The sequence below is a fragment of the Phoenix dactylifera genome, chromosome 4 (assembly GCF_009389715.1).
Source record: "Phoenix dactylifera cultivar Barhee BC4 chromosome 4, palm_55x_up_171113_PBpolish2nd_filt_p, whole genome shotgun sequence".
Lineage (NCBI taxonomy): Eukaryota > Viridiplantae > Streptophyta > Magnoliopsida > Arecales > Arecaceae > Phoenix > Phoenix dactylifera.
Window position 1 is genome coordinate 11114752 of NC_052395.1, and position 12719 is coordinate 11127470.

Below are 12719 nucleotides of genomic sequence, written 5' to 3' on the forward strand. Positions count from 1 at the left end.
CTAATCGACATCAACCATTTCTTTTCAAATTTTCCAGTCTAAAACTACTAACCCTATATTCAATCTACCATTGAAGTCAAAAGGAGAGTATTGCTCTAGATCTGCTGATAAACATGACCAAAAGCTTAGATCAGACCCTATTCTGCCAATTAGTACAGTTCAAATTTGAGAATTCATATTCCAATGATTCTTAAACACAACGCTACATGGCTACAATGGACTTGACCTGCAATGCTTACCATTAATGCTATTGTTATCTATAGGAAGAGAATTTTGTTTTGCATTCAAAGAATGGTGTGGTTTTTCGGTGTGAATGCTTTTCATGAAACTTATTTTCAAATAACTAACATTCGTAGGATTCATGCCTCTTGTTTTCCTCCGTTCTATACCTTTTAGTTAGTGGGCATTCTTCCATGGGTTTAACACTAATATGACCACAATTAAACTATTTGAAACAGGGCAAAGAGTTTGTAAAGGCTCTTTTTGGAAAGAAAAAGGTTTGAGACCTTTTGTTTTAGATTTTGATCCCAAATCTGTATAAATTCTCCGCAAGATTAGATAGATCTAGCAGAATACAACTCCACTTTGACCCCCCCAATGGCTTATATTGTGATTCAAATTAAATAGCTTACCGTATCCTCTTTTATTGTTATTGGATCTGGTTTAGATTTGGATCTATAACTAGATAACCAATAACTACTGTTATTGGGGTATTGGATACCAAAATCTTAGTCAACTCCCATTATGATACAATATAAAATTCACACTGAACAAACTTGTCCCTAATTGACCTCCTTACATCGCCGAAGATATTAGCAAATGGGAATGGCACCAGTGACCAGATGCATTTCTTCCGGTTTATGCGAACCGGTCGGGTTGGCCCGGTCTGCTATCGTGGAGCCGAACACCCATCCCAGAGCCCTTATAATAATGTCCGGCGGTGCACCGTACCGGAGTCCGGGCCTCCCCGATTCAAAATTTTCAAATGCTTCCCCCCCTTCGGTTTCCTAGTTTCACTCCCATCGGGTTTCGTCTCGCTAGGGTTCCAGATTCACCTCTCTCACCGTCGATTGATCCGGATTTGGGCGGAAATGTCGACGATGGAGCACCTCTTCATGCAGATTTTCGAGCGGAAGAACTGGATCGAGGACCAGCTCAGGCAGCAGATCAAGTCCCATGTTCAATCCCTGGCCTACAACCTCCTCGCCGACGGCACCCGTCCTCCTTCTTGGCTGTGGGCCACGGAGTCGGCTGAACCTGGGTTCCCTAATATTGATGGTACTCGATTTCTTTCTCCCTCGCGTTGGGGTTTCTAGGATTTTGAGCCAATACGGTTCTTTCTGGAGAAGTTTCTAAATTTCTTCAAGATTTCTTATTACCTTGGTGAAATTACTGAATCGAGAGTTTAGGATGTAGGGTTTTGTTGTGAATTTAAAGGAAAGGGAGCTTTCTGGTTTTTGATTTTGAACTCGTTGTAGCTTAAAGGTTTCTTGAATTTGTCACAGGGTTTTCATAGGTTCAATATACTGCTACGAATTTTAAGCTCTGGCATTCTGGTTCTTTCTTGTGTTTTACTTGGTGTCTGGAACTATGGCATTTGTATGTTTCTGGTGTAGTATGTCTTCCTCCTCAGATTCTTGAAACATTGGCCATAATTAGCTTGAATTGTTGCCGATAGTTGCCCGAGAGTTCTGATTAATATGTATTTAGCGCTGATTATTGTAGAAAGCATTCCTTTTTCTTAGTTCCTTTTGTAGGGTAGGTTTTAGGTGCTTGATCCAGGAATGTTTTCTTTAAATCTTTAATTTTTTGCTCATGTTGCACGGTTTTATAGGACAACTTGACCTCTAGGTTACCGGAAGCCACAAGTATCATTAAGTACTCAACACTGCTTGATTTTGTTCAGCACTGGATTTGGAAAGCCGTCCATACCTCTCAGAGTACCGCTAACAGTTACGGTCATTACTCTTCAAAACATTGTGGTGCTTTGGATTCATTGTTTTATTGTTTTTCAGAATAATGCAGGAATGCATCATTGAGAGCTCTGCTGTGCTGTAGCACAGACCAGTGTACCACAAGATGTGCCTCTTTTTGGATTACCTTTTTCCTAGCATCAAGGTTTTAGGAAAATGCAACAGAGTTGTGACACCCATTCTTTAAGTTTGATGAGTGTGTAGCTATTGGTGGCCTGCTGCCTTGAGTGAATCAGCAAAGGACAATGGTGCATGATAGAAATGTGATCTAAATGCATCTGTTACCCTAGGCCTTCATCCAGGTGCAAGACACCCAGCTTTGTATTGAGCCACTTTGTCGCACCATCTGAGCTAATAGTATGAACCTTATCCTTTTCTGTGCATGGCGATCCATGTCAGGGCCTCAGGGGTGAGGCCAGACTGACCAGGTTTGTGCCTTAACCATTCCCAGACTGTGTTAACTTGCACGCTGGGGAGAGAACTTGAATGTCATGAAAAAAGTGTCGTGATGATAAAGTTTCATGCTTGTGTGAAATGTGAGGACCAAACCTTGCAGAGTGCGCTACGCTTGCAACTTGCCCTGCATATGCTTTGTTTTTGTTTGTGCAGTGTCAAATGTGGGATATGAATTTCAAACTTATGACATGTCCGCTCTGAGGCATGGCCTCTAATTTTTATGCCATATCCATTTTCAGTTTTATAAAGATGTGGCTTACGTTACAGTAAGTCATTCCTATTTTGTGACACTGAAATAAACTACTTTTTATTTCTCAGCCTAATAAATGTTTTTTATTTATTTGCTAGTCAAATTTTAAATCCATTTCCCGTTGTTTCATTTTGATCAGTTCTAATGTTATATGTGTGCTTTTCTTATTGTCATATGGTGAACCATGTTTTTCTCTTTAATGTCTTTATCTGATTGAGTCCCAGAGTCTCCATTTTTTTTTTTTTTTTTGATTTCATTGCTTTGGGACCTTAATGCCAGGTCTCCTCCGTGGTTCTTCTAAGTTCAGTGAGTCTGTAGTCCTCCCTTTTTTTTTTACAACATTCGCACACATATTACTTGATATCCTGTGATTATAGGTTTTAAAACTTGTTGTTTCCTTTTCTCGGGTTGGTTCAATGGCTCTATCATCCATTTTGTTGGAATTTTAAGTCTTGCCATTTTAGTGTAGTAACTCAGGTATTCCTCATGCTGATAGACAGCATGTGGAAATATTTATTGAACTCCTCTTTAGTCGTGGACCAAATCACAGTACTTAGAACTCTTTCTGCACATATAAGCTGCTATCATGTTATGTTTTGCACTTTTTCTGATGGATATGGATTATTTATTAGGAATTTAAATGGTATGTTTTAATTTTAGATAGAGGCTTCATACTCGTATTTTGTGCATCTGTTCTGAGGATATTTTGTAAAGTGGCTAGCAATTTATTTATCCTTGATATTGCACGGTCATTACAATGCCTAAGCTTCTTCTCGTTTGTTCTTTCGTTTCCTTGGTTTTATGTCTTCAATGCAAGACGCAAAGAGAGGGACAGGATTTTGGGGGGTGAGGGGTGGGGGAGGTGGTTTAAAATTTAAATACATACTCTTTATTAAGAATCATACTGTGTTTACATCTTCCTCAAAGTAATTGTGGCAATTATTGAAACAGTCTTATAGTTTTCATCGAGCTCAGCTTCAATTGTTTATATGCATTTTTTTCTAGTCTCAGTTATATATTTTTTCTTCTTTAAAGAACATATTTTTGTTTTTGCAGAAATGAAAAGAGAACAGCTTATTTCAGGGATCTTATTCCCACATCTGCAGGCTACCACTCCTTCAATGAACCACAACAATCTTTACACCGTGCCTGCCCTGAAGGGTACTAATGTGTCCCAGCCCGGTAGCTTCTTTAATGACATGTATGTCTCAAATCAAAATATCTATGCAGAGCTATCTGATGAAGTGGTTCCTAATAATTTCCTTAAAGACAGTGAACGAGATTCTGATATAATAGGCTTCAAATCTGTTGAGGCTAATGCTGGGTTTGACCCACTTGCAAGGATACAGCGTTCCAGATCGAGGCAAAGGGACTTAGAGAATCGTCTCAGTAAGAAAGCAAAAATTACATGTTTTGGATATGAAAGTACTATTGATCAATATACCGGTAGAATGACTCGGTCTAGGGTTGCCTCCCTCAAGCCTGGCAATGTTAAAGAAACATCAGTTATGAAGAACTCATTGGCTTTTGACAATGTAGATGATGGTCGAGTCACTAGATCAAGAAGAACATCTCAGAAACTTGATTCTCTTCACAAGTTATCAAAACCAGCCAAACATTTAAAACCTGTGGAATATGGAGCACAGAAGGCATCAGAAGATCAAATGGATTTCTCACCAGCTACGTCAGCAAATATGGACACTCTTGAAGTCAATAACATTGATGATGTCATGCCTCCACAGAGATGTGCTACTCAAACTGCAGTGGAGGGACTTGCCTCAGATGCATCTTCTCCTGTTAATTCTGGGATGAAGATACCATACACTGCAGCTCCAGAGCTACCTCAGACCCATTCCCTAGTTGAAGCAAAGAAACCTCTTTTTGGTGGCATTGAATTTTGTGGTTCAAATGACAACCCTGTTACTGCTTTTAAAAAAGAAAATCAAGAGTACACCTCTGAGGTTACTCCTTTAAAGATGCACATGCAATCTCTGAAAGAAGATTCCTTTTGCAGAGATTCTATGAATGCGCATGGTTCTTTAACACGCAAGGAGCCTCAAGATGATGTCTTGCGCGCTGGACAAGTTAGGCAAAGAACAGAGGAAGCTGGCAGATTTTCAGATGAATGTGCAGAGGAGAATCATAAATTTGTTGAAGTAGATGACTTAGAGTGTCATTCCGACCCTAGTTCATGCAATCAAAAGCCTTCTCAGACACCCGTCCAATTGTCTTTGAAACCAACACATTGTATCTCTGAAAATGAGCTGACACATCCATCCCTTATGAGGGACTCTATGCTAAACTATAGTAAAAAATTTTCAGGTGAACAAAGTGTTCCACGAGATTGTAGCTCTGAAAGTTCATCAGGAGGGCTGGTGAAGCATAAATTGGAAGAGCAATGCAGTGTACCTCTTATTGATTTGCAAACAAGCATTGTAGCCAGCAGGCAGTCTATTATGACCAATTCCGTGGTTGAACCAAAACATCATCGACTTGATGGTAAGAAGCATATGGGTTTGGATTGTAATTCCATTTCTTCATTGAGGAAAGAATCTAAGGGCAGAAATTCTGAGACTGATATAAAATTGGACACTGTGCAGTCAATGAAAGAAGAATTGTTCCACGGAGCTTCAAAAACAGCACATTTTTCTCCAGCAATTGTGCAGATACAGGAAGAGGTTGTCTTACCTGCCTTAGAAGACATGAGAAGTATAGATGAGATCAACAGGGTCTCAGATGATGTTCATGAAGAGATTTTGGAGTTACTTGGAATAGTGAATCGAAAACGTAATTCCCAATTCATGAACTGTGACAATATACCTTCACATATATCTGTTATGTCGGCTTTGGAAGTGATGTCTGGGTGTGTTGCTAGTGAGAAACATTCCATCGACAGTCCTGTGAAGTGCCCTACAAATGAGAATTGTGAGGGATTGCTCATCAAAGAACCAAATGGCAGTTTAATCAATCCGACAGAGACCCTTCTCAGTGTTGGTCCAGCATTATTGTTTTCTGAAACGGATGATATATGCATAGAAGCTGAAGGAGCTCAGACCACTGCAGTGCAACTTGGGAAGACAGGCGTTGCAACACCCATATCGATGTCTGGTGCTGCTGAAAATCATGATGTGGAGGTAGAATGCCAGCATCTGCCAAAGAGTTCAACTATCAGTAATAAGATTATCAGTTCTTGTAAATCAAATGATTCTGTTTTAGTTTCTTTAAAAAAAGCTGGCGAACATTTTTCAGCTGAGGACACTGTGACTAATTCTGGTATCAGAGATGCTGAGGAGAAGCTCCTTGTCAGAGAGATGCCGAATACGGCTGAAGCTCACAATGCAAGAGCTCGTTATTTTTTAAGAAGCTCTAGCAGTCTTGATAAGAATTTTGGTTCTTCTATGGTAAATGCTTTCATTATACCTTTCCCTGATAAAATATCTATGCAGCTGGAAACCATCAAAGATGATATTTATGGAGGTTCAAAGAATGTTCCAGAAAAAAATGTCATTCATCACGTAGAAACACCAAACAATACAGAAGCTCAAATTGCAGCACCAGAAGCTCGTTACTTCTTAAGAAGCTTGACTAGCCAGCCAAAAAACCCTGATTCTTGTAGATTAGTTGGAACGAATGATGCATCTAGTTCAAAGCAATCAATGGAAACTGTTGCTCCTGCATGTGAAATTTCATGGCCTAAAAGGAGAAAAATGGAGGGTCGATCAAATAACATCCTCGCAACTTCTCCTAGGATGAGGTTTAAACCTCTCCTGCATGTTCAGAAGGGCAGTGGCTGCAGAAGCAAGATCAGTTCAGAAAATGCTTTTGGGGATGGTTTGGAGTTAAAGTCATCTCCCTTACCAAGTGAACTGAAAAGTGAAATTGCAAATGCAGTCTTCAAAAGCCCTCTCGAAGTTCTCCATGGTAGTAAGAAGCTTCGTGTTAGAGAGGTATAGAGCTCTTGTAACTTCTTTACATTATGTTTGTATTGCAGAGCATAATTAGAATTATACTGCAGTAATTTGTGTGTTTGCTAGCAAGAATGTGTGCATGTGTTCATGTAGCTGCTTGCATGTGCATGTGCACTTTTATGTGTGTATGCATGCATGTTCATTACCTGTTTGTGCATATGTGTGTGTATGTTATTGTGTGTTGTGAATGGGGATTCACGTTCATCTGCTTAATATTTACCAAACTAAGCCTCTGTTGTTTAAAGAATTGTAAGCAGGTGTATATTACTGTTTATATTTAATTACTATATGATTTTTGATTGTTCAAGTTACTTCTCGAAAGAATGCTGTATATCAATTCTATTGGGGATAAAAAAAATCTCTCATTTAATATGATATATATATATGATTTTTTGTATCTATTATGTTATATTATTTATGCTAGTAACCTTCTGAAATTGCATGTCAGAGTTCATCTAATAGCCTAACCAGGCAATCTGTTTTTAATTGATGAAATCATTTTTCTCAAAATGTTGAGTTTAATGACTGTGCTTATTTTGCAGCTCTTTTTGGTATTGTGTGTCTACATATGGGCCTACATAAATATATATATGTATAATAATAATAATAATAATAATAATTATGTTCGTACTTTTCTTGTTATAGCAACTCATATTTTAGTCTTGCTTGGCAGGATGGTTCTTGCTTAAAAGCTGATGAACGAACTATGGTGGCTCCCTTGCAAATTGAAGATAGACGAAGAGCGCCTTTTTATGATTTGGCAGGTGGAATATCTGGAACTTATTTAACAAACAAAGCCGGAACCTCTGAAATGTCTGACATTAATCTAAAAGAATTTTGCATGTCGGAAGATAGTCATGACCTAACACATAGTGAGAGCATTTTACGACATAAAATACCAAAGAGTCCTGGTTATCATGTGGAATTTACTGAAGAGAGAAAAATGTGTGATACAGGAGGAAGTTTTTATGATTCAGCGAGATTGTCTCAATGTGATGTTGGCATGGCTGATTGCGATGAGACCATGCCAGAGTTTGAGGGATTTAGTATTGGTGTTTCTTCTGTACTAGAGGACAGTGACTTCTATAATTCTGATATTCCGAATCTTACAAAAGAACGGGATTCTGTGCTGGAGCAGTTGTGCAATTCTAGGAATTTGGTTACCCCAAGTTCTTGCCTGTCCACCAAGTATAAAATTAATAGACTTCCTGATATGTATCAATCTTTACCTGCTGGTATTCTGGAGCACATGAAGTCAAGCAATCCAATCCATTCTAATAATGTTGATATGAAACAATTTAGGGAAAGTGAAGGTGAGAATTTTTCTGGTCTTTTTAACTTGGAATTAGAATATGATGGTTCTTTCAATGGAAAGCTTCATTCTCACAGTATGCCGTCTTCAAGTGCAAGATTCGGATGGCTCACTAGTAAGCCTCCTTTGACCCCTGCAGTTGAAAAGTCCAGCCAGAAAAAGTTTTGGGGTAGAAGTGGCGCCAGTTCAGAGACAGTGGGTTCTAACCCAGAGCTTGTATGTTTTCGTATTGATGAAAATACAAGCACCACTGAAGAAAATGAAAGTCCAGATGGACTAGACATGTCGAAAGAGAGGGTTGGCCCAAGAGAGATCAAGGTGTCAACTAACAGAGAAGCTCTTCTAGATGTCACTGCAGTTTATGATAATGCACCATCTTTAGTTTCTGTTTCCAAGAAGTTTGCTGAAAGAGGTAGTCTAGAGTCTCTGAACACGGAGTCTTACTCTGGGGCTCAAAAAAGTGTCCATTCGGTTGTGGAAAATGCTTGTGCCCAGAAGCCTAAGATAGTGGATAAGGAGAAGCATAGTCTTCCAGTTAATGGAAATCGAGTTCGGAAAGCATCTGAATCTATTAGTAGCAGGTCAAGTAAGCCAGAAATTTCTGGAAAAGCAGAGGATAGAAACAAAAGCCGGATGCATCTGGGAAAAGGATGCAAGCCCAAAAATATTATGTCCAATATATCTTCCTTTATTCCACTTGTCCAACAAAAGAAGCAAGCAGCAACAGCAAAAGGTTATTTTTCTTCCTTTTGGCTTTTTTTTTCCCTCTGGAATTCTAATAATTAAGAGACTATATAAACTATCCGTAGGGTTAACAATCCATTATGCAGCAACTTATAACAAACTGATCTATTTTGTTAATTTATGTTGCATTATTTACAGATTCATTAACGTTTATGGGAAGAAATTTGGGAAAAGCCAACTAAAGTTTCATCCAACTGTGTTTCTTTTTTTTTCATTTTCAGTGTTTTTATGATATGTAAAACTCATTATTTGTCTATTAAAAAACAAATGAAAGTTAAAAGTCCTCCAAACCTAAAATTACATCAAAAACAATACGATCTTGGTTTGATTTCTAATTTGATTTTCTCCTTTCCCCCCTGTCTTGCATGTTTGATCTCTTAGCTTGCAATGTAGCTTTGGGTCAGATTCATGGGTTTAAAGGTGAAATTTTTTCTGTTTGGTTACTTTGGTATGAAAATGCAATTTAAATAACTTCAACTTAACAGATGGTTAGTCTGACTATGGTTAGCAATGCATGTTCAATCAAAGATGAACAGTGTTGTTTCTTTCCCCCCAAAACTGACAAATGTAAGGATTTAATCCTATAGTGCACTCTTCTCCTTGACTTTCTGAGTTGAGCTTTAATAATTTAAAACATTATAATGCAAATTTGCAAGTTAAAAATCAAATTTTACAAATAGAATCAGATGTGATAATGACATAGTGTTGCAAGAATTTAAAGGAAACATCAGCTTTTCTTTCTTTTTCTTTTTCCTTTTTTTGATATTTATGCAATTAAATTTGTAGAAACTAAGCAAGATCTTTTATATTTCCATGGATCACCAACTTCATACATAATACAATTAAAGATTTCACAATGCAATATCTGCTTACAGTAGTATTATTGTACTCATTTAAATTTCATTTTTCTTATTTTTTATTGTTTCTGAAATGCAGAAGCTGCTGAAATTTCTGAGGTTGCAACTCCTTGTTGTCTACAATTAAACTGTTTTTCCAATTCTAGGTGTATCTTTGTTTTAAGCAGGAGCTGCCAATTGCCATATTCCATCTTACAAATATTATTATATTCATGCATAAAGAACCATTTTTCTTCCTGAAGTAGCAATTGTTGTAGATGATTTTTGTCTTGAAGTTGGAGCTGCTGCCTGCAATATTTGTTTTCTTCAAATTTTGCAGTCAGTTACATTTAGGTGCTATAAACTGACAAAGGAAGAATGACAAGAGTAGAGGCTATATATGCCAATACTCTGAAAATAGGATTTGTCTAACAAGGTTGCAAGTGAATAGTATGAGGTACCAATATGTTGTCTTCACCCCTACTGCATCCTATATTCTAAAAGTGATAAAAATCTTGATCACTGTTTGTGGCTACATGAGCAAAATGAGAAAGCTTCATTTAATTTGATGCCTTAGTAATGTGATCCTTGTTGCCTCTCAGGGAAGAGAGAAATTAAAGTAAAAGCGTTAGAGGCAGCTGAAGCTGCGAAGCGTCTTGAAGAAAAGAAACAAACTGAGCGTGAAATGCGGAAAGCAGCTGCGAAGGTAGGGCGTGCAAGGTTAGAGCAGGAGAAAGAACTCAAGCAAAAGCAGAAAGAAGAGGAAAGGAAGAAAAAGGAAGCAGAAGTTGCTGCAAGGAAGAGGCAGAGAGAAGAAGAAGAAAGAAAGGAAAAGGAAAGAAAGAGAAGACGTATTGACGAAGCTCGAAAATTGCAAAGGGAACAGGAGGAAAAATTCTGTGCTGAGAAAGAGGAGAGAGAGCTTCGGCGCAAAGCTGAAGTAAGCTTTTATCTCAATTTTTTTCCTGAATATTCTAATATCCATTTGAACGGTATGTTCCTTACATCAACATATATTTCGTGACTTTCATAGGCTGAGAAGGAACGGAGGAAGAAAGAATTGATGGAACAAGCAAATCGGCAACTGAAATCAGAAAAAGAGGGGGAACTTGCTGGGTGCAGAAAACCTGCTGATTTGGAAGCCGACACCACTGAGGTGGTAGTGAGGGAAAGGAAACATGGAAATAGTAACTTTGCAGGCCCCGATGTGTCTAAAGAATTAAATGATATTGAAAAGGTAATAGTGCCCTAGCAGATTTGGATTCTGCATTACTCATTAGTTGTCCTTTTGCGACCAGAAGTAATGTCATTATGCTGGCTTTGTTTACTTTAACTTCCCCATGATTTTATTTGTTTATAACTGAGTCTTTATTTGGCAATGCTGGATTCGTTTTCGCTTAAGTGCTATATGTTAGAAGGCTGTCTAAGAGGAATTTAGTTTATCAATTAGTAATGAAAATAATTGCTAGCTTGGATGAACCACAAGAGTATATTCTGCTGTTAAATTTTAAATCTGAATAGATCTGTACAATGACCTGCATCCATTCAGTATGAAGTTGCTAGCTGATCTAATAACCTTGATTCTTCTTGATCTTGATCTTATTGCTTTTGCAGTCGTATGACATGTCTCCATACAGAGACTCTGAAGTTGAGGATGATGATGCGGAAGAGGAAATTAGGCGCAAAAGGAAATACATTCCTTCATGGGCAAGGTGAACAATTGATTTCTATTTAGCTGACTATTGATAAAAGCATGCACATATCTTATAGATATTATGCTGTCATATGAGTTCATTTTCTACAAGTTTCAACAGTTTTAAAGTAGTAATTGTTGCTGCATTAATTGCATCGTGCATCTATTTAGTAACCTTAAATTTACTGAAAGTAATCCTGAAAATGAGATGATAGTATTCTGGTTGGTTAGGATCTTCATAGCAAAAAATGTCTGAATTGAGTATTGAAGTTTTCACTGGGATGTGTGACATGGACGGGCACATGCTCACATTGTTTTGATTTGCACACTAAGAGCCCTTCTTTATTACTAATTTATATAACAGGCGGTTCATTTGATTTTATATAGCACACTGGTATTTGCAGGAGAGAATGCTTGGATCAAATTTTACTTTCCAATCAACATCTAGAGCCAACAGAAATCTTCTGTCGTAAGAATTCTTTTGATTTAAATGAAGGTGAGTTCTAAGCAAAGCAACCAAGGATGCTTTATTCCCAAATGTATATTTTGCACATCAACTATAGGCTGATGGTGTTATCCGATCTTCGTTTTCTGCAGTTCTTTTGCCTCGTATTCTCCACTTGCCATCATGATAACATGGTCATGTTTTGTCACTTGCCTGCATGGTGACCTTTGATCTAGACAGTGGTGTATCTGCGGAGCTCCCTCAATGGCCTGGTTGTTGTGCCATATGTACCCGTTATTTAGGCATGATTTATGTTTAGTGAAGTATAGTTGGTTCCAGAACAACTGGTGGCAGGAGTGGTGGCACTGATTTTTCTTCTCTTTCTTTCTCTCTCTCTCTCTCTCTCTCTCTCTAGGTGTGCGAGTGTGGGTGTGGTTTGGGGGTGTCAAGGAGATGTGCATGCTCAATTACCCCCCTCCTCTGTCAACACTCCCCCACTCCAAAATATGATATACGTGAAGTTCACAGTTCTGATACCATCATGCTGTCAGTATGGTGCTCAACTTGCAACTGGAACACTAATAGTACATGTACCAATTATTTTGCATGCAGTTGGACTATTGATTGCATGGCCTTATTTTGCAGGTCCACAGAAAGTGTAAGGTCCATGATTTAACCTTCCTATTTTTGTACATAAGAAGTGATTCATAGAATGGTCGAGTTCCTTAAGGGAAACATTTTTCCACAGCTTACAAATTGACTTTTGTCAGATCTTTGCGCAGAAACTCTTATTGTTCTCCAGTGAACTCACTTGATAAAGAAAACTAGGATTTAGAAAAAGAGCACATTTGCTTACGGGTGTGTATTGAAAATACTAAATTGTCATTACGTTGTTCTAATAATGAACGCCATGAAAGTGGATGTGCATCATGGTAGGATAAGTGATCCTCTAGCTGCCTAGCATGCCTTACTTTTAACTAGAGATGGGTACTGGGCCGGGCCGCCCATGGCCCGGCACGAAACGGGCCGTGCTAGGCACGGC

The 12719-nt window shown here is 38.3% G+C and overlaps 1 protein-coding gene across 1 annotated transcript; it reads left to right on the forward strand.

The window, feature by feature from the left end:
- The first annotated feature begins 963 nt into the window (after positions 1–963).
- Positions 964–12284, forward strand: LOC103713293. Its single transcript, XM_026807032.2, has 8 exons — positions 964–1278; positions 3736–6626; positions 7321–8692; positions 10142–10479; positions 10573–10776; positions 11154–11251; positions 11637–11728; positions 11830–12284. The coding sequence occupies exons 1-8, from the start codon at positions 1092–1094 to the stop codon at positions 11862–11864; spliced, it is 5217 nt and encodes a 1738-aa protein (XP_026662833.2). The 5' UTR covers positions 964–1091; the 3' UTR covers positions 11865–12284.
- Positions 12285–12719: the final 435 nt, after the last annotated feature.

Bases quoted from the DNA above. Each gene is read 5' to 3' on its own strand.
- LOC103713293 (XM_026807032.2), top strand. From the start codon at position 1,092: ATGTCGACGATGGAGCACCTCTTCATGCAGATTTTCGAGCGGAAGAAC. The intron at 6,627-7,320 runs GTATAGAGCTCT...CTTGCTTGGCAG, and splicing joins AGAAGCTTCGTGTTAGAGAG to GATGGTTCTTGCTTAAAAGC. The intron at 11,729-11,829 runs GTGAGTTCTAAG...CGTTTTCTGCAG, and splicing joins TTCTTTTGATTTAAATGAAG to TTCTTTTGCCTCGTATTCTC.